This window comes from Tenrec ecaudatus, chromosome 16 (assembly GCF_050624435.1).
Source record: "Tenrec ecaudatus isolate mTenEca1 chromosome 16, mTenEca1.hap1, whole genome shotgun sequence".
Classification (NCBI taxonomy): Eukaryota; Metazoa; Chordata; class Mammalia; order Afrosoricida; family Tenrecidae; genus Tenrec; species Tenrec ecaudatus.
Window position 1 is genome coordinate 45,314,060 of NC_134545.1, and position 22,752 is coordinate 45,336,811.

General features: G+C 42.8%; 1 protein-coding gene across 2 annotated transcripts in view; it reads right to left on the bottom strand.

The window, feature by feature from the left end:
- VCL (vinculin) overlaps positions 1-22,752 on the bottom strand; it is a 121,026-nt gene that overhangs the window by 19,180 nt on the left and 79,094 nt on the right. For both annotated transcript variants that reach the window (XM_075534680.1, XM_075534679.1), the window contains exons 7-12: positions 16,327-16,417; positions 15,374-15,521; positions 10,013-10,166; positions 8,059-8,234; positions 1,729-1,919; positions 1,222-1,421 (exon numbers count right to left, since the gene is read on the bottom strand). In XM_075534680.1, coding sequence (XP_075390795.1) covers positions 1,222-1,421; positions 1,729-1,919; positions 8,059-8,234; positions 10,013-10,166; positions 15,374-15,521; positions 16,327-16,417 — 960 coding nt within the window. The remainder of the gene's footprint in view (positions 1-1,221; positions 1,422-1,728; positions 1,920-8,058; positions 8,235-10,012; positions 10,167-15,373; positions 15,522-16,326; positions 16,418-22,752) is intronic.

The following is a 22,752-nucleotide window of genomic DNA, read 5'->3' on the forward strand; positions in this document are numbered from 1 at the left end:
TGCATCTGTCCTCGGGGGGGGGGGGGGGGTAAGACATGACCTACGTTTTCCTAAAGACGGTTGGAGCTGAACAAGGAATCTTACTTTCTTTCTTAGGGACCTGGGGATTGAGCTCAAAGTCCGCTCTGAGACTCACCATTCCCAATGCTTAGTGGGACTCACCAAAGCCCAATGGCAGGGCTTGCTCAAGAAAGCCCACTGTACCTGTCAGGAGTTTGGTAGAGACAGTAGTAACACATTTCTAAGCAATTTGTTATCTTAGGAGGAAAGAAATAAAGAATAGGATTTGTTTTTAATCCAAGTTTTCTTAATTAAGCTTCTAGAAAATTGGATAAACTATATATATATATATATATATATATCTTGACATGGGTGCAAACAAGAGACCTCTCAGAAGCCACTGAACAGTTCTTATCTCCCACTGCCACATAGACGATTTTGACCCCGATCGACCTTACATAGGTTTCTGAGACTGAATCAGTAGCAGACCGCCTCATCTTTGTCTCAAGGAGCACTGGTAGGCTCGCTCTGCTGACCTTGAGGGTAACAGTCCAACTCTGAAGCAACTGCACCCCCAGGGTTCCTTCTGGATTTAGACAAGGGAGCCCTGGTGGCCCCGTGGGCCACTAACACAGAGGGTGGTAGTTTCAACTCAATGAGTGCCCCACAGCAGAATGACGAGGCAGTCTGCTTCCATGGAGAGCTACAGCTTCAAACCCCTACTATCTCCTGGAGGGTCACCTGAGTTTGAAGCAACTTGACAGTAGTAGACTTCATGATTCGATCTGTGCAAGGAGGTCCTAGCACCTCAAATGTCTAATGTTTCTCAAGGCAGTGGCATGGCCTGGCTGGTGATACTGGAAATGCCCATGTGTGTTGCAGAGGCAAAATGTTTTACCCTATTAATTATGCTGCTTTTAGTGAATATTCAAAAAATATATAACTAGTTAAGTCCGTACTTTCAAAAGTTATTTCAGTTTTCTCTTTAAAAACGTTATTTAAATTTGAAAAACAAAGCAAAAAGGAATAAACTTTAAGAAAAATATTGACTAGATAAAGAGCAATATAGCTGTAATTGCTACTGAGCTTTTTCCTAATAAGCCTAGATCACCTTGTATCTTTCGACACACTCTGTAATCTCCCTACAGTAAGGAAAATTATATATTTTTCGAAACTCCCTCTCCCTCCTAAGGCATAATGGCGTTTGCTTCTGAGTTCTACCTTTAAGGAATCTTGGAGCTGAGACGCAAGTGCTCTCGCCTGAGGACTGTCCCCTTCCCCTCTGGCAGCCAGCTCAGTGAGCTGCGCTGTCAACTGGTCCACTCGGTCACACTTTGCAAGGAGATCTTGACGATAAGGCCCCATCATGACATTAGCTAGACGATGCCCTTCGGCCACAAGTCCCCGGATGGCAGCCTGACCTGGACCAAGAGAAAAATCATTAAAACTCACATAACTCAGGGAAGGGCTACTAGAAAACAGTCCCAAGTTTCAATGTCAACAGTGGAACTTTCTACTGGCTGAAAACAAAGTCACTCATTCTCTAACTGCTTCTCGGTCAAAGGCAGCTTTACTGGTTACATGTAATTATAAAGGAAAGCGCCTTACTCGCGAGAGGCTACAGGACATTTTCGGCACATACCTAGACAGTCTAGGATCCCTATGAACAGTCTGATTATTTTCACAGAGACCAGTTTCAATTACAGCTAAAGGTGCTGAAGTCCTTACCTACGCCCCGGTCGTCCACTGTGGGATTATCAATCCACCGCTGGGCTTGCTCAATCTTGCCCTCCAGATGGACAGCTGCTTTGGTAGGTCTGCTGTTGGCCACAGCTCTATTGGTTTTGGTCTGCAGGTTCTGCAGGGCCGTGGCCACTTGTTTGGCCAGTGCCCGGGCCTCCGGAGAGTCTCCTTTCCCTCTGTAAAGAATGACCACCACCATGATGTCATACATAGACACAAATGTTCAATTAGATAACTCAACTGCTTAGGACGAACTATCATTATTACTAACTGGGTTTGAAATATTTATCTATCTGGACCTTGAATAAGGAATTAATTATTTAAATTCAGATTGCTCTGTTCCATTTAAGACATTAAATATCAGTTTAAGGCAGCAAAAGGCACTAGGTTAGCTGAATCCCTCGGTTGGCTATGTCTGAAAAAAAAAGCTTCCCATAGCCCTTCCTACTGATGTGGGTCCAGGGAGCCATGTTTATTGTGGTTTTAAGAATTGGCAGTATTTACAACAGAATAGCAGTCAGACTATCTTTTGAGTTCTAATTTTTCCAGGTACAGTTGCAAGTAGTTTCTTGTATGAATTCATGTAATACTCAAAATCTCTTCTTGTAAAAAACACACCCCAAAAAAACCTTTCTTCTTGTATGAACTTATTTAATCCACACACACATATATACGCACACACTTATATAAACACACTTATTATATAGAAACATATATATATTCTTACAATGATATCCTAGAAACTCCAATCCCTGCCACAGCTAATTGGACCGGTGGTTACCGAAATCAAAGGCCATAGAACGACATTTCATTAGATGCTAATGGTTCTCAAAGTTCAACATGGACAGAAATCACCTAGAATCTTCTTATTTTCAAATACAGATATCACACCTAGCATCAAAATGCATAATCTGACTCCATATGTGTGAATTGGGGACATAAGAATGTGTATTTCTAACAACCTTAGGCAATTCCGAGGTAGGTGGTCCTAGGTGTATAATTCAAAAGCCCTGAAAAACCTACCAGTGGTGACACAGAGCCGGCAGTTCATATTTAAACCAAGGCTCTAGTAGGTCAAAGCCAGATGAAGAAGCCCCACATAAAATCAACACACAGAATCAAATAAAGGACATCACACAGTTGCTTGGAGACAGATGATGGGACTTGCAGTTGTCACAAGGCCTGGTCAAACTCAACTTGTTGAGTTCCAATAGATGATAATATATCATTCAATAAACCCTCATTTTTGCTTAAGCTAGCTCCAAACTACCAAAAAAATTCAAGAATGCAAGCACAGAAATAAAAAGACAACCATAATTAAATCACAATTAGGAAATAAATGCACCCAAAACCTTATTCCAAAGACTTTAGAGTCTAACCATAAAAGCATACAAAGAATCTGACTCTTTATATGTTTAGTCCATTCAGTTATATAAAATCAATCTCTAGATTAATATCATCAACCCCACTAATAAAAATGAAATTACTAGTCTACCTGCCAAAAATGACCAACATTGGTACTCTCATAAGAGTTCTCTTTAATTCTATAACCTTCATCATTCTGAAGCTGGTGAAAGAGGGTTTTCATATTGACCATGGCTTGTTACAAGGATGTCACACACACAAAGGGGTAATCACCCACCCCCCAAAAAGGGAAAAAAGCACCGCTGGGAGAAGATTTTGTAGTATGTATTTTTCCTGCTAGGTGAGCATCAAGCAACTCGCTCTGAGTCAGTGCACCCAGTGGTGTCTCCTGGAACAGTTCTCTATAGTCACATTGAATTTTTTCGTAAAACTAGTTTTGTTCGAACCTCAGTTTTTGTGATGGCCAATTTAAGAGAATAGTGTGGGGCTGTAAAATTTTGTTTCCTGTTTGGGAAAAATGCCACAGAAACTGTTGTGATGTTGACCACAGCTTACAAGGACAGCGCTATGGGAAAAAACTCAAGTGTAAGAGTGGTTTTCTCGTTTCAAAAAAGGTGAACTGTTGATTGATGACAAACCTCGTGCTGGACCTTGGTCAACTTCCTAAATGGAAAAAAAATGTCAACAAAATTAATGCACTGTACTTGAAGACCAAAGATGGATCACTGAAGAGATGGGGAAGTTATATGGACTATGTTGGAGTTTGGTTCAGCAAATTTTCAAAGAAGATTCAGGAATGAGACTGGTCACTGCAAAATGTGTGCCTCCACATGCTGTGCTTTGAAAGAACAGTTCCAAAGTGACCCAGACCTTTCTCCCACGGTCATTACCGTTACTGGTGACAGGCACGGTGCTCTTCTTACGAGCCTGAAATCAAACATCGATCAAGCCAGTGGGAGACGCCATCGTCACCTTACCCAAAAAATGCTCAACAAGTGAAATCAATGATCAAGACGATGAACATTTGTTTTTTTGATGTGTGGAGGACAGTGCATTTGGAGTTCATTCCACCAGGTCAGACTGTTAATCAAGCTTGCTATTGAGAGTTTCTGAAAAGATTGCATAACAGTGTGAAACAAAAAAACCTGACTTGTGGCAGATAGGGGACTGGTTCTGCCACCACGACAATGCACCCGTTCATGCAGCCATCTCAGTGTGCCAGTTTTTTGCAAAACCCAGCATACCCTTCTTGCCCCACGCACCCTACCCATGTGACCTCACTACATGAGACTCCTTTTGGTTTCCAAGAATGCAGACGGGCATGAAAGGACAGGGATTTGACAACATAGAAGAGGTGAAGAAAAAAACAAGGAGGTGTTGTCAGCCATCCAAACAGATGAGTTTGAAAAATGTTTCCCAGAATGGAATCGCAGATTTGACAAATGTATTAAGTGTAATGGTGAGTACTTTGAAGGTGATAATGTTGCTTTGCAAAAAAAAAATTTAAATACATAGCTTTGAAAAAAAATCATTTTTTAGGGGTACCCCTCCTATGTCGCTTTATACTTAGGGCAGAATCAGTGGTATGTACATGTCCCTCTTGACTCTGTGCCACCTTGTCAATCCTTGACAGGTACATACATTTTAAGGCACCTGAAAATGCTGCATTGGCAGGAACATGGAAACACTGCAAGAAAAGCAATTTGCAAGTAGTACACAGGACCCTAGAAATATACTTACAAAGGTTCTCTCCTAGTCAGAAAGCCAAAAGTTTCATTGTAACCACTAAGAAAACACTTCAAAAATGTACACAGAAGATAAGAAGGCAGAAACAGGGTAGACTCAACCCAAGAAAGCAACTTAACACAAATAATAGCTAACAGTCATTTTAAAAGTCAAGGAAATTGTTGACTTTTAAAAATAAAAGGTTTTTACAAAATCACAGTTCCAGATTGTAGCACCTCATACAATAGCCTGTAAAAACAGCAATTTGTGTCACATGCGACCTCAGTCCATTTATAGGTTCCCTCCTGAATGCTGCGTGCACTGTCAGTAAAAGAACCGCTGCCCAATAAACCCCACAGAAGAAAGACATAGGTGGGTGCAATCGGTCTCACAGGCCATGAGAGGGCTGAAATCTAAGCTTAAATCACAGGCAACACTAATGAGTTAATATTGACAAAGTTAGGCAATTATGTAGACAACTATATTTTTAAATGCTCAAATTTTACATTTTCTCTAAATCATCCAAGGTGTGAGCTATAAAGTATTGCTCTCGAATGATTGAGCTTGGTACAAATTTGTGCTGTTATCGTGTTCTTCGTTTTACTTGGGGAGTAGTGTCTTTGGCCTGAAAAGCTTGTGATCAGCCATCTAAGGTGCAACCATGGTCTCTCCCCATCCAAAGGAAAAGAGTGGTGACAACAGTAAGCCACATGGAAACATCTAGTCCAGTGTCCTAGAGGGCAACACAAACATCGGTCTCCACACCCCGAGGCCAGAGGAATTCATGGGACCAACTGCTCTGAAAAGGCTCCCACGAGAAGGTTCCATATAGGAGGGAGGGAAAAGAGAGGAACTGATACCAAGGGCTCCAGTAGAAAGAAAATGTTTGGGAAATGATGATGGCAACATATGTACAAATGTGCTTGCTACAACTGATGTATACATAGTTTGTTACAAGAGCCGTAAAGGAAAGAGAGGGAGAGGGGGAGACAGAAGGTTCTATATAAACGGGAGGGGAGTGCGGCACAGATGTGGAACAAAACACAAAATCCTAATGAAACTAAGCTTACTGGTTAGATAGAGACAGGTGGGGTCCCTGACACTCCGACCGTGAGTCACCGTTCGCTGTCAAATGAAACTCACCCTGTAGTAGAACCATCACCCAACGCAGAGCAAAAGGGCAGAACGGACCCATGGACGAGGGAACACAGGGAGAAAGTACAGTGAGTGAGTGTCCACTGAGGGAATTGCAATGGAGGCGCTCAAACAAAAATGATATTAATTAGTGAGCGTATGCAATATTATTGTCGATAGGTATCGCTGCGTTAGTCCCAACTCAGAGCACCCTCTGAACTACGGCTGCGACAGTCGGCTCCAGTCTCACAAGGGTTCTTGCCTGAGCCCCTGGCTGCCACCACTGTGTCAACCCAGCTTGTCGAGGACCTTCCTTTGTTTTCATTTCAGAAAAACCATTTTACTGGCACATAATTTACAAACCTTATCATTCAATAAAAAGAGTAGTACAATTTCCTTTTCTCAACAGTGTTTTAAATTCTATACCACCGGCTAAATTAATGACACTATCAATAAAATTATCTTATGGCCCAGGGGGATGATTGATAATCTTCTCTAACATAAAATGACAATGATGTCTCTCAGAAGAGCCAGAGATATATTAACCATAGATACATGAATACATTTAGGGCTCGCACTTAGTTCTAGCCCCAACGTAAGAATAATTAGTGCTTATGACATGGCCTTTCATGATCACCCTCACAAAGGGATCACTGAAAAAAATGTTGAGTTCCTACTTACATTGATCGCCTTCACCAAAGTCTCCTCCCTAAAAGAGATCTACTCTGCTTCCACCAAATCACAGTCCTACACAGGAGTTTACTTTCTCAGGAAACATTGCCCTCCTGCTCAATATAAGACTTAAAACAACTCAAAATGCCCGTCACTGGAAACATGCCAGTTTCATGAAAGGTAGTATCTCACAAGACACTTGACTCTGATTATTTATGGAGTGTATTAGTCTGGGTATATTAGAGAAATAAATCCACAGAGTTTTATATAAAGGGTAAGTGCACATCAAGAAAGCATCCCAACCCAGTGCTGGCCACACAAGTCCAACATTAACCCATATGTCTGACACCAATCCACAAAGTCCTCCTCCATCTCACAAAACATACACTATGATGCCGGCTGCAGGAGGAAAGCCGAGTCAGTGAATGTGTAAGCACCTCAGCACTGGCAGAGGTCTCCACACAGCTGCTCCAGCACCCGGGGCTGCATAGGGGTAGGTCCATGTGGCTTCTCCTTGGAATGTCTTGCAGGGAATGGGCCTTGCCAGCTGAAGCAGGGAACTGGCTAAGGCTGCTGCACCCTGATCCGAGCATCAGAAAGCAAGAGATCCGAGAACTAGAAAGGCGAGGCTCATCGAGCCATTTATCTCTCTGCCCTTCAATTAAACCCACATGCGTTTATCAGCCAGGTTGGCACAATTAACTACCTCATAGAGAATGGGATTGGAGGATTGATGTGGGAAAGAAAGTAACTTTTACTTTCTTCCTGTTGGGAGTTGTTTGTTTGTTTGTTTGTTCATTTATTTGGGAGGTTCTTAAAGAGAAAAAAAGTATAGCAACACCTAAAGCAACAAAAAGAAAGCAACACCCTTTTTTCCAAAATAACCAAAGCTGGAGTCATGAAATCTTTAAAGATGCAGCTGCGTTAAGTAGGCTGTTAATCACCCCAGAATTGTGATTTAAAGATCTCTTGTAATTGCTATTTTTAAAATGACATTGCTGGGAAGGAAGAAAGTGCCGTCCCAAGACTAACACACACACACACACACACACAGTTTTCATAATTAGCCACAAAAGTTACATTTTTCATCTGTCTGGAGAACAGATAGGACACAAACCTGATGCGGCAGAAAGTCCTACCTTAAATTTTCTCCTTAAATATCAAAAATTTAGTTATAAGCATCATTTTTCTATTAATTTAAAATTATATGACCAGCAATAAATCACTAAGTTTCGATTATGCCATTTATAAAAAAGTTAATACCTAATTAAGCCATGTCACACGGAATTCCTGAAAACTAGGGGAGAAACATCATTCATCCATTTGACCAACGTGAACTTCAGGAGTACATGTGGTTAACTTAACAAGTGGGCGATTGCTGGACTGATTGACGGGCAATTTAAAGAAGTCAATACATACTGTCTTCGTAGATCCGCTAATTTAGAAGTCAGGGCAGATATTTCTCCCAGGGAACGCAGAATGTCATCTCTTTCTTTAGGATCATCACACAATTCTGCTATTTTCCGGGCTTCAGTCAAAGCCCCTCGAATTTGTTCTTCTCCTTCTGGGCCACCATTTGGATCTGCAAGCCAATTCTACACAGATTGAAAAGGAGATGAAACAAATGGAGATGGATGAATAAAACCCATTTCACAAAATTCTAAAGGGCCACCAGAAATAGTTCCGAAGACTCACAAGGCACAGTGGCAAACGGTTTTATAATGAGGACACTTCTTGTTTTACACAGGTTCTTGGCTGAAGAAAGATCCAGTCAATTCCTTATCATCTTACTAGCAATCTGTTTTCACCCTCCTTAGAGTAAAATATCTTCACAAGATTTATCTCATCTTTGAATAAATCACACCTTATTAATTTGTTCATTTCTAAAACATTCCTGTTTCTATATGAAATACTTGAAAATCATCTTTTAGGAGCCTAAAATAAGAAAACTTTAACTCTTTAAACAACTGTTATGAGTTCTGAGACGAGGACAATTTTAATATCCTATAATCTGTCCCAGAAACTAAGATTCTCCTGGTACCCAATGTTCTCACTTTTAAATAATCAAAGTATTCAAAATCAACACAATTACTTCCCCTCAAAAAGCATTCGTCTAAACCTGTGGCAGTTGGGAGGTGGTAACATGGGTGATGCTAAGAATCAGGCATCACCCAGGAACACCTATTATCCGCCCACAGTTATTGTCTCAAAAATAAATCCCTTTTTCTTCCCTGTACATGACAGTTCAAGTAAGATGGCGGGCGGGCCCCAGGCTACTGATGGAGCATGGTCTTTCTCTTGTACCCCCGCCTCCTGAGCAGACGCAGCACTACCTGAGCAGTCACGGCAGTACCTGAATAGTCACGGCCCTACCTGGGCAGTCACAGCCCTACCTGGGCAGTCACAGCCCTACCTGGGCAGTCACAGCCCTACCTGGGCAGTCACGGCCCTACCTGGGCAGTCACGGCAGTACCTGGGCAGTCGCGGCCCTACCTGGGCAGTCACGGCCCTACCTGGGTAGTCACGGCCCTACCTGAACAGTCACGGCAGTACCTGAGCAGTCACGGCCCTACCTGGGCAGTCACGGCCCTACCTGGGCAGTCACGGCCCTACCTGAACAGTCACGGCCCTACCTGGGCAGTCACGGCAGTACCTGGGCAGTCACGGCCCTACCTGGGCAGTTACAGCCCTACCTGAACAGTCACAGCAGTACCTGGGCAGTTACAGCCCTACCTGAACAGTCATGGCAGTACCTGGGCAGTCACGGCCCTACCTGGGCAGTCACGGCAGTACCTGAGCAGTCACGGCAGTACCTGGGCAGTCACGGCCCTACCTGGGCAGTCACGGCCCTACCTGGGCAGTCACGGCAGTACCTGGGCAGTCACAGCCCTACCTGGGCAGTCACGGCCCTACCTGAGCAGTCACGTCCCTACCTGAACAGGCACGGCCCTACCTGGGCAGTCACGGCAGTACCTGGGCAGTCACGGCCCTACCTGGGCAGTCACGGCCCTACCTGAACAGTCACGGCCCTACCTGAACAGTCACGGCCCTACCTGGGCAGTCATGGCAGTACCTGGGCAGTCACGGCAGTACCTGGGCAGTCACGGCACTACCTGGGCAGTCATGGCAGTACCTGGGCAGTTACAGCCCTACCTGAACAGTCACGGCCCTACCTGGACAGTCACGGCCCTACCTGGGCAGTCACGGCTGTACCTGGGCAGTCACGGCCCTACCTGGGCAGTCACGGCAGTACCTGGGCAGTCACGGCCCTACCTGGGCAGTCACGGCCCTACCTCGGCATTCACGGCAGTACCTGGGCAGTCACGGCCCTACCTGGGCAGCCACGGCCCTACCTGGGCAGTCACGGCAGTACCTGGGCAGCATCCATCTTCTTGGCCATGCTCTGCTTTGAGTCGGTCATCGCTTCCAGCTTCCGGGCTGCATTTTCCACTTTCGCTGTGAGCACATCCAGACCCTGGGACACTTGCTGGGCTTTCTGCATGGCCACCGGCGAGGAGCCTTGCCCTCTACTCAACACAGACACATGCAGACGACATTGTACTCTTCAAATACTTACTAGCAAGAGAGTCCTAAGAGCATGGTACATAACATTTCTGTTAACGTGCTTGCCTTACGTTTGTTTTTTCATCTTTCCAAGTAAATATGGGAAAGCGTAAGAAAACAGATAACCAAAGCAAGGTACGCAAACCCTTGACTTTCTCAAATACACATTACCTTCATAGAAGTGTACAACCACTATGAAGACCAGGTCTGCCAATTTTGGTAATAATGATTCTCTTCTTGGTGGGGATTCCAGGAGAGAAATTTGCTTGTGATCTTATTGCTATGGAGGGCTCTGTTACCATAGGAATATGTGCATTAGAAGTAACCCGTTAGAATATCTTATTTCCTGGTAATAGATATTGCACGTGCTTCAGGGGCAGCACAGCGTTTTTGAAGCCAGACCCAGCAGGTCAGTCCCAATCCTGGCTCCTTTATGTGGAGCGCCTTCTCAACGCTGTTGGCCCCCCTGAGCTCCAGTCTTCCAGCATGTGAAAAAGAGCAACGATACCTGCCCTTGCCCCGCTCCCCTAGCAGCTCCTTGGAGGACGAAGTTAATACACACACACTTGAAAATGTGTTGGCAATAAAGACATACAGATATATAGCCAATTTATATTACTGAATTATTAACATTACCACAGTTCTGAGTCTAATGATAGTTTTCATTAGGAAGTAGAAGTATCCATCTTTCACTCCTAAGCAATCTAGAAATATCAAGTCAGTTTAACTGAGGAAAAGCAAATGGGTGCAAGAAACTTGTTTTCCATCAAGTTCCTAAGGAACGAATTTCACTATTGTCCTCTCTGAGAAGTAGTTAGTGCATTACAAATGTCAGGCTGAGCTGGAGGAAACTTGTTTTCCCGTGAAAGAGGTGTGGCAGGTAATGTGTGCTATGCAAGCTCCGATAATTTTTATCCATCCAGACTGCGAAGGACTATGATGGGGAATGGAAACTTTTATTAATTGGTAGAATGGCATAGTTGATCACCCTTATCTGAACTTTCAGTTTTACAGTGAGCCCTAAGAAATCTTTATTTCTCTAAATAATATTAATCTGTCATTAATTCATTTACTCTTTTTACTGTTTTTTATCTATACCAGTCTGTGAGGTACAGAAACTGCATCATAGAGTTCTATCAGGATAACTGCACAGGAGTCCAGGGGTGGGGCGCAGATGACATGCCCAGCTGCTAACTGAACAGCTGTCAGCTGGAGTGCACACAGAGGCACCTCAGCAGAAAGGCAAGTGATCTACTTCCAAAGCAGGGAAAAGGTCCACTTCTGAAAACTCCAAGGAGCACAGTCCTACTCAGACACACAGGGGTCTCCATGGGCCTTAACCAACTCAAGAGGAATGGGTTTGGTCATAGGTAGGAAGGGAGGTCACAAAGTTTTGCTGTATAATCACAGAAACTTTTATTACACACAAATAACAAAATGTGCTATTGGTCCTTGTCATGTCCTCCATCCAGAGCCATGGTCTTCGGGAGGCGGAGTTTTCATCTCTCGAACCTTCCCTGGAGAATTCCCTGCTTTGGGATTTACACCATGCAAACAGCTGTGGCATCCTCGAAGGACTCAAACCACGGTCCTTTCCATGCTCTTTGAGTTTGGGGAGTAAAAAAAAAGCCTGAAGGAGCAACATCAGGGCTGTTGGGTAGATGAGGTAAGGTTTCCCAATGTTCATTCTGATCGGGGGCCTTGGGTACTGTTAAAGAGTAAGCAGGTGTGCTGTCACATGGGGAAAGATTCCTCCGTGCTAGTGTCCTGGCCTATTTTCAGTAATGCCATTTTCCATTTTCTCAAGAGTTCCTCAAAAGCCCCCATCAACTTCCGGTGCCCTTCGAGAACATCTATAAAGGCTGTCCTTTTGATATAAAATAAAATAAAAACACTTCCGCATAACCTGATCTGACCTCTCCACTTTGAACTTCACTGGCCCAGAAGATCCCCCTGGGAACCCATTGTTTTGATTAAACTTTGTGTTTGGGGGGAAGGCACCTTAAGGAGACTAAGACACGTGTGTTACTGAGAGAACTTGTCTGCACCCATCCACGAAGAGCAGACATGTTTAAATATGTTTGGTTTAAAATAAATCCATGTACGTACAAACTAGACCCCTAATAGGAATGTAAAGGTATAGAAAGTATACTATATGTTTTTACTGTACTTGAGATCTCCCTTTCATGTGTTAGTGGAAAGGAAAACCTCTGGGAAACATATTCTCTAAGATTTAATTTGCATTTTCCCTTTAAATTTCATAGTTCATGATGAGGAACACTGACATAAGAGATCAATAATGGGTTGTAAAGCTTTCTCACTCAAAATAAAAACTTTGAGTCCCATAGGGAACCAATATATACTTAAAACCTAAAAGTCTAAAACTGAAAATGTAAAGTAATGAAAAAACACAAGAAAGACTTACAGTATGATGGAGGTGGTTCTTGAAAGGATAAAACATTATTATTTTCTATAAAAAAAGAGCCCACTGTCTTTCTCAATAAAATTGGAGGATAAATATTTTCATGTGAAAAAAACAACCTAAAAGCCTAACTTCACTGAATAAAAGAATATGCGTGGAGCCAAGGTCACTGCTTTTTCTGATTAGCATGTGAAAAGGCTGCGCACATTTACAGGCTTTCTTCTCTCACTGTAAACGGACCAGGCCCTTGGCTGCTCATCACCAAGTCCTCTCTTCAGCCTGATGGTCCACGACATGCTGTAACGGCCTTGTCTTGCGCATATTTATCTTTCTCTGAACAAATGCAATGTGTGTTTGAGAAGCCAAGTGAAAACTGCCTGCACTCTGTGTCAAGGCTGTGGAGAACAGAGCCGGCACTGAAAAATGAGAAGCCCCTCGCCCAACTCCCCTGGCATTTCTGCCAGCGGGCGCGCACTGCCTCCTGTGCCCTTCTGCACAGTTCTTATCGTGCTCCTGGGAGAGACTGCTTCCCAGCAGGACGAGAAGGCTCACTGGCTGAAGAGGATCGAGTTGACTTACACGCCTCCTCCTCCCTTTAAGGGAGAAACTTTGAGCCGCAAGCCCCTGGAACTTCCAGAGCATCATATTGGGGGGGCCATACATCTTTTTGGGTAGAGGCTAATCACTTTCAATGGATTATAAAACTGATCTTGATGCCAGAAGATTAATAATCCTGTAAAATTTTAATTCTTACATCAATTATGTCAACACATTTGGGACCAGGTGTCATGGTGTGCAATATTTGAGACAGCCCTGTTTGTATTGGTCCCTATGCATCCCGATTACTTGAAGGTGTTTCAAACATTCTCAAATCAAAATGAAACCTGGTCATTAAAATTCATGTCATAAAATTCTATAAAAATCAAACTCTTTCAGAAATGTATTAATTTCAAGAATGGATTCTAAGGGGAAACGTATCGCAATGATCGATGCATAACTCCCCCTCTCCCCACCCTCAGGGACACAAACAACAGAAACACGGATGAAGGGAGACAGTAGATGGTGTAAGATATGACAATAATAATTTATAATTTATCAAGGGGTCACAAGGGCGAGAGAGTGGGGGAAGGAGTGAAAAAAGAGGAGCTGAGACCAAGGGCTCCAGGGAAAGAAAGTATTTAAAAAAGGATAACAACAACATACACATAAATGCGCTTCATACGAGTGATGTCGGAGCCCCATAAAAATCCTTTTTTTAAAGAATGGATTCTACCAGGGTGGATGACACCTTCAGGACCAGGGAGGGGTGTGAGGGGCAATACTGGGAGGGTAGAGGGAGAGTGGGTTGTAAAGGGGGAACCGATTACAAGGATCTACATGTGACCTCCTCCCTGGGGGACGGACAACAGAGAAGGGGCGAAGGGAGACGTCGGACAGTGTAAGCTATGACAAAATAATAATTTATAAATGATCAAGGGCTCACGAGGGAGGGGGCAGCGGGGAGGGAGGGGAAAAAAGAGGACCTGGTACAAAGGGCTTAAGTGGAGAGCAAATGCTTTGAGAGTGATTAGGGCAAAGAATGTACAGATGTGCTTTATACAATTGATGTATGTATATGTATGGATTGTGATAAGAGTTGTATGAGTCCCTAATAAAATGTTTTTTAAAAAAAGAATGGATTCTAAACATTTTCTACTCAGATTTTCCATACATATTTAATGTGTTAGGGAAAGTTCCCAAAGCCAAGACTTGGAAAAGGACAAAGGGAGGGAAAGAGTCATGAAGTCAAATGACTAAATGATGGAATAAAACTCAAAGTGCCTGAGAGATCATGAACGAAGGGGTAACCATATACCTGACTTTAAAACTGACATATCAAGTAATCCAAGGTTTCCACGGTTTAAGTTTCTTTTTAACCCGTCTTTCCTTAGAGCTACCTACCCAGGCTAGACTGTGCCCCTGCCCACTGTTTTTCACACACCTCCAGCTAGGAATCACTGCCTTGGGTCAGCCTGCTGCACGGGACCTCTTCAGAGTGTTGAAAACCAAGGATGTTGCTTTGCGGACGTCGGCGCACCTAACCCAAGCCTTGGTATTTTCAACCTCCTCGCCGTGTGTCAAAGCTGGACACTGAGTGCAGAAGGCCAAAGAAGAATCGATACACAAAAATGACGGTGCTGACAAAAAATACCGAAAGCACCATGAACTGCCAAAAGAATTAAGAGATCGATCTCGGAGCAGTACAGCCAGCAGAACGCTCTTTAAATGCAAGAATGGTGAGGCCTCATCTCGCATATTTGAGACATGTCTTCAGGAAAGACAGTCCCTCAAAAAAGGACACCCTGCTTGGTGGGGGGCGGCAATAAAGAGGACGGACTGGCACGGTGGCTCCCCCAGCGGGTTCGAACAGAACAACAATGGGGAGGCTGGCAACGCACTGGGCAGCGCTTCGTTTTGTTGCACAAACAGTTGCTGTGAGCCAGAACCGACCCGATGGTACTAACAGCATCGCTAGAACCGAAAACCTTTCAACTTTATTACACAGCATGCTCACATCTTCGAACGCCCAGCGAAGGAAAAGCTTACCTCTGTCTCAAAAGAGTTAATAAAACATAATCCCTATATTCTCTACCAACTGAAAGGACAATTCAGGAAAATTGCCAGAGACTTGTTTGCTAACGCACCCCATTAGGACGGAGACCCTGTGGGTTATCGGCAATGGCCCCGTGAAGAGCAGAGGTACTTTACCTGGCTCGGAGGTCGGCCACTTGATCAGTCATCTGCCCTAGCATTTTACAGGTGCCCAGGATCTCTCTGCGCTCTTTGCCGGCACAGAGGTCGCCAACTTTGCCAGCTTCATCTAAGATCTGTCTGACGGCCTGCTCACCAGCATCTCCTAAAATGAAAAGAGACATTCGATGTCTACCTGTTGAGATGTTAATTATTTAGAGAGGATACTTTACAGGAACACATGATTTTAAACAAGAAAGTGAATAGAAAGCAATACATCTGATAGCTCACAGCCAGAGCCCTGACAAACACAGGGTGAGGTTTCAACCACAGACACTGCTAAGAAAGACACTTGGAACCAAATCTAACTGACAAGTCTAAGCATCTTGTGGTAAGAATATAGATGATGAAAATAGACTCTAATAATTTAATAGTACTTAACACCTCCAACGCTTTTGCACTCATTCAAATACTAATCTAATGATGAATGGATATTAGATGAGGAAATCGATAAGCCTAGTTCAATAAGCCATTTGGGGCTTATCTGTATACAGTCAACTTTGCTTTCCAATCCTTAGAGGTATCATCATTTAATCTGCTTCATTAGTACTTCATTGGCATAAAGGGACACCTGCCCAGTGGGAATGAGAAGAGAGAAGCTTGATTCAAAGCAGTTCTTTTTCTAAGTCAGGGAAGGGGCGAGCCACCAGGCTTACAAAGAATGCCCAGCTCAGCTTGGCGTCTTCCTCCAGGAAAAAAGCTCATACAATTTGTGCCTTTCAGTCCTTTTAAGGCCCAGCGATGCTTCATTTAGCTAAAAGTACCCGAAAATGGGATCTGGGGAATGCTCCGAAATATTAAAGTATTTATCACAGGATCATGAGGTGATAAAATAATCACTCCCTTCCTTTTCCTGCTCTCAACTAGTTTGCCGGGGCTGTCACTGCTGCTGTATAAATCACGAGGATTACCTGGAGGGGCGCTGGGGTCCCGCAGCCAGCCTTTGGCCTGGTTCAGTTTGGAGTCTATGGAGGCTAATGCTCGCTTCATGGCTTCCGTGTCCTTCAAAAGAAATTCTCCCAGTCACTGGTTTTGTCAAAACTGTGATCCCATGACGCAACGTGAGTTACAGCGTGAACATTCAACAGTCCTGCAGCAGCTTTGAAAATATTCTCATCACATCACAACTCCTAGTTCTGCCAAAATGCATCCTCTTGCATGCAAATCTTTGGTTAATTCGAATCTGGTTCTTGATGTCCCGGTTACTACTACAAAAACTGCTCAAATCACCCAAGCCAGACGCTGCTTCATGTCTCCAGACCTGCCATCCCAGGCCTCACTCTCAGCCTTTCCACTCCGCCCGCCATCCTCGGAGGCCCTGCCAACGCCCTTCTAGCTTTGGGGACAGTCTCGTTAGTATGTGGTGCCACACATTACAATGCTTTACATCTTTTTATTTTTTACATCTTGTTTTGAAACACACACACACATATTGGATGATGTTCCACTCTATTTAACGAATGTGGAAAACTCAGAATTAGTGGTTGGAAAAATTGAAAATGTTAATTTGGCAATTTAATTTAAATGCTGCAACTAAACCGCTAAATCTAATACAAGGAAAAAAGAGTTGTTCTGGCCTTCCCTGCCTTCTTCGCGGAATTCTCGTGCCATTCCTAAACCTAGAAAAAGAGGATGAAGTAAGCAGGTTCCAGGTTGCTACTACAACCAGGATTCATGGCAATTACTACAAAGCCTTTGTCATCCAAAATAAGCGGGGACAAAGGCTTCACTGAAAAAATGGAATTAAAAAATAATGGGATATATCCATGAAGTTTGTAAGCCCCCTCATATAACAAGCTGAGAAAACAGACTCTCATCAGAATCGAAAGACTGCCCATCTCGGAAGTATCTTTAACACCTTTTAAAGGCAGCGCATCTCTTTTGTTCCAGGGAACTGACTCTGATCATGGAAGCATGGAATGCCTGAAATGCTAAACAATGCCGGACTGAGCTTATTAAAGGTGTTGTGCCATCACCGTTCCACACGGGGGCACCATAGCATGCTCACAATTCCCTAAGACAATTGAGCAGAAACCTTATGAGGCGCCCTCATGAACCAAACCAAATCCGCTGCTATGGAGTCCACCCTGGCCCACCAGCAACCCCACAGAGCACAGCAGAACCGCTTCCCAGGGTTTCTGAGCAGGAAATCTCTCGGCTGGTTTGAACCACCACCAAGGTTCCTGAAGCACTCAAGGTCAGGCCTACTCAGCAGCCTTACTCTGCTCCTCCACCCTACTCAGTAATCATTCCAAGACTCCCAGCTGTAGGATTCCCCATCTGGACAGACACAAGGTCTGCAGTGAGTGACGCTGATTGTGCTCGAGCTAAGAGTCTAAACAGCAATAATTCTTAGCCATAGCACTGAAGGGAGGTGACCTAAGTTACTAGGAGAAAGGGGAAAAAGAAAAGAAATACAGTGGAAAGGTCAACTTTAGTCCAATTACTTTTCATTTCATTCTAAATTACCAAGGCCCAAATCAATATTCTTTTCAAGAGCAACTCAGGAAACTTCCAACTCAAGAGGAGGATCGCCTTGGTTAGTCTTCAGGGTCTTTTCAGGGATAGATTTTAAAAATCACAAGTTCTTATTTAGGGATGTGTACACCTGGAGAGCAGAACTTAGGTGAATTTTTGGAAATATTTAAGACCTATTAATAGCCATTTCCTTAAAGGATTTAAATTTTCAGTGAGAAAACCAATTGATATTTATTAGATTTCAAAAATCTAAATTCAAATTCAGAAACAAAGGTCAGAAAGTATTTACTGTATGCTAACTAGTCAGGAAACCAAGTTTAATTGAGAATATTCTATCTGTTTGGTTCTCTTTTAGCCATCTCCCCCTTGTTAGCTCATTAAACCTAAATTTAAATGCAATTTAATTTTACAAATTGAGAAATAAGGGATCCAAAACTTGCACAGACCTGGTAAAGCTTATAAATTAATCTCAGATTTGTTGGCTCCAACTATCTTTATTTTCTATGAGCTGAAGTCAGAAATTGTTTGTGTTTTCCGTTAACCTAAGAGAGTCACCAAACATTCCAATAACCTTTGATAAGTCAGAAAATCTCTGCCTTGTTAATTTTGGATTTGATTAATTCTGCCCAGAAAATAAGCTCAAGAAATCAAATTTGCAATCTCCATTATCCTAAAGGTTGCTTTTATTCTCCAGTGCCTCTAAATGACCTGAAACACGGGAGAAAATTGGCGTTGCTCTATTTAGTACCCTCAGAAGTATTTCCTTTTCTTTCCCTCCCTTATAAAGATCAAATGGTCCCCCCACCGCAAGGAAAGAAGGTGGTTCTCAGGAAGTGGTTAATTTACTCCTGAGAGGGGAATATGACAATCCCATGAAGTTACAATTAAGATGGACACTCATTTGCTCCAAAAACAACCACCGACAAACCTGGACTGAAACAGCATCTTCAATCAGAGAATTTCAATTAGTTACTAAAAGTTTCAATAGCTTTGAATTCAGAGTTTAATTTTTAGAGAAGCTAAAATAATCACTGAAAGGATCGCCTTAAAATTCTTTCTGAAATAGAGAAATGTTATGGATCAAACCCCACCCATCCCCTTCCCCACCAAAATAGGTGTTGAAAATCCTAAATCCTATATGCCTTTGGCTATAATCCCATTTGGGAATGGATTGCCTTGTTATGTCAATCAGGAAATATTAACGTAGACTGTGCTTTAAATCAAACTCTTTTGAGATATAAAGACAGAAAATTGAGCAAACAATGAAGTAAGCAAACCAATATGGGGGAAGATAAATTCCATAGCACATGAGAGCTACAAGGTCAAGAAATAGTTGCCTTTTACTCAGGTACTCCCTCAACGCAGGAACGCTTTGTTCTAATAATGTGGCTATCCCTGACGCTCAGCTTTCTGACATGATCGCCGAAGACAAAAAGAGTGCATAAGCAAATGTGGTCAAGAAAGCTGATGGTGTGCGACAATTACAAGATATAGTGACTGGGGTCTTAAGGCTTGATATTAAACAAGCAGCCATCTAGTAGGGAAGCAACAAAGCCTACATGGAAGAAGCACACCAGCCTGAGTGATCATGAGGTGTCAACCAGATCAGGTATCAGAAGACCCCAATCAATCATATCTATCTATGTGAAAGAGGAAGGAGTGCAGAGTGAAGACCCAAAGTCCACCTGTAGACAATTGGACATCCCCTTACAGAAGGGTTACAAGGAAAAGACAAGCCAGTCAGGGTGCAGTATAGCACCCATGAAACAAACAAGTTTCCTCTAGTTCTTTAGTGCTTCCTCCACCACTATCAATGATCCCAATTCTAGCTTACAAATCCACTAGACTAGAGCATGTACATAGATTCAGATAAGAGCTGGTAACACAGAGAATCTGGGACAGATAAACCTCTCTGGGCCAATAATGAGAGTAGTGATACCTGGAGGGCAAGGGGAAGGTGGTAGGAGAAAGAGGGAACTGATCACAATGATCTACAGAGAACCTCCTCCCAGGGTGATGAGTAACAGAAAAGTAGGTGAAGGGAGACATCAGTCAATGTAAGACTTGAAAAAATAATAATAATTTATAAATTTTATGGGCTCATGAGAGAGGGAGGGGAAAATGAGGAGCTGATGCCTTGTAGAGGGCTCAAGTAGAAAGAAAATGTTTTGAAAATGATGATGGCAACAAATGTAAAAATGTGCTTAGCACAATGGATGTAAGTATGGATTGTGATAAAAGCTAAACGAGCCCCCCCAATAAAATGATTTTTTTTAAGTAGAAGAGAGGCCCAAAATAGGTAAGAACCTTCTCCCCAAACCAAAAACCCTCTCCCTAGAGCTAGCAGCCTGAATTTGAGCTTCCAGTCTCTCAAACTTTGAGAAAATTAACTTGTTTGTCAATAACATTCCCTTGCAGTATTTCTATTATAGCATCACTAGATAACTAAGCCAAGGGAGAAAGACAGGGCTGTCTGCTCCAATAAAGAATTAGTCTGGGAAACCCACAGGGACAGTTCTACCCCGTCCAACAGGGCAGCTCTGAGAGGCTCTGGACTGGAAGACAGCGAGTGAGATAACTAAGACAAGGCTATTTAAAAATCGCTTAAAGACAAGACGCTTGAATGACATCTGTGTTTAAAAGGGTGGAAACAAGTATGTTGGTCTCCTAAGAACCTCACAGATATTTCCACTGAATGGAAGTGTTTACCACTGTGAAAGAATGCACTACTTCTAAGTGGAAGGAGTACACACTGGATTTGATAGAACACGTTCTTTGAGGATCTAGGAATGCCAAAAGCCACAGGCAACATGCCAACACCAACTCATGGCAGATATCCAAGACTGAAACTCTACCAAAGCAGGTGGCTTTCAATTGAGTATACATTTTTTCTTAAAAACTTGATTTTTTTAAACAAGAAAGACGACTCCTCTGGTCTCTTATCTGGTATGTTATTTTTAGAGTGAGTCTAAAAAGACCAGGTCTTGTCATGAGATTGGAAGACGTGGCAGGGATGTGGTCCCCACCTCCCCTATTCCCTTTTACCATAAAACTGAGCTCAATTTTAAATGAAAAAATTCAGTATGTTGGTACTTTCTTCCACATTCCAAAAGGTAGAAAAGGCAACCTAAAAAAAAACATTAAAAAAAATGTTTTTCTAGGAACTGAAATACTCCTAAATTTAAATGTAAATTTAGGCCTCAGGAACACCTGCACGATAGCAATGAGCTCCCCTATAGACGGCCAAGAACTTCAGACAGAGACAGGAGAGCCTGCAATCCCAGCTCTAGACAAGACACAGGAGTGAAGACCCCTCTTTCACTTTCTAATAAACTGCCCTTTCTGCTACTAACACCTCCCCTTCCAAAGCCATTCCTTCCTTTTTTAAAAAATCATTTTATTGGAGCTCACACAACTCTTATCACAATCCATACATACATCCATTGTGTCAGCACATTTGTACATTTGTTGCCATCATCATTCTCAAATCATTTGCTTTCTGCTTGAGCCCTTGCCATCAGCTTCTCATTTTTCCCATCCCTCCCCACTCCCCCCTCCTTCATGAACCCTTGATAATTTCTAAATTATTATTTTGTCATATATTACATTGTCCAACATCTCCCTTCACCCACTTTTCTGTTGTCCATCTCCCAGGGAGGAGGTTATATGTAGATCCGTGTAATCGGTTCCCCCTTTCCACCCCACCCTCCCAGTATCGCCACTCTCAGCACTGGTCCTGAAGGGATCATCTGTCCTGGATTCCCTGTGGTTCCAGTTCCTATCTGTACCAGTGTACATCCTCTGGTCTAGACAGATTTGTAAGGCAGAATTGGGATCATGATAGTGGAGGGGTGGGGGACAGGGGGGTGGGGTGGGGGGGAGAAGCGTTTAGGAACTAGAGGAAAGTTGTAAGTTTCATCTTTGCCCTGTCCTGACCATATTCCCATGCCCAAGTCACTGTTTTCAATGAAGCTTAATCTGAGAAGACTAGATTGGGCAGTAAATTATTTTTTTTTTTATTCTTAAGATGAGACAAAGTCTCTCATCTCTAAGTATACTTTCCAAATTATAAACATTTATGTCACCTATGTATGCACAATCATATATTACAACTAAAATAGCAACATAGAAAGAAAACAGCAATTTATATGATATTTTTGACTTTTCTTCTTTAGGAGTAATAAAAAAAAAAGTCAAGCACAAGTTGCTGTATAGTCAATGCGAACCCATGACAACCCCATTTCTGAGAACAAGGATGCTTTGAAAGGGTTTCAAGTGTCTGTGACCTTTCAGCTCTTTCTTCCAAGGTGCCTTTGAGTGGATTTGAACCATCAATCTTATGTTTAGCAGCCTAGCACTTAAGCAGATACAAAGGTGTAGTTGAGGAAATTAGCTATCACAAACTCACTGTACCAAGTAGCTAAAATTAAAGATTAAAGGATCATACACAGCCCCTTTTCAAAATTAAACAGAAGTCAACCATTAGACCCATGACATTAAACACATGACAGTGTTTTGGGATCACATGTGTTAACCATTATTTCTCTCTGATGAAGTACAGCCCTCTTCTTTGCAAGGCTTCTCAGTCAGTTATTGCCTTTACTCCTCCCCGCAACCAGCCAGAACTCCAGGGGTGGAGACCCAGAGCAGGACCAAATTCTAACTCAAGCCATCCAATATCTCTAAGTACAGTGGGGCAAGGTTCAAAAAGTCTTATCAATAAAGGCTTTCAAATTCTTCTAACATCCTCCTATTTCTCAAGATGTAAGTAATAAAAATAGTAAAAAAAGAGACTACTAAGATTCCTCTAAAACAATATCAACAGCTAAATTTACAAACGGTAGTTATGTCTAACTCAC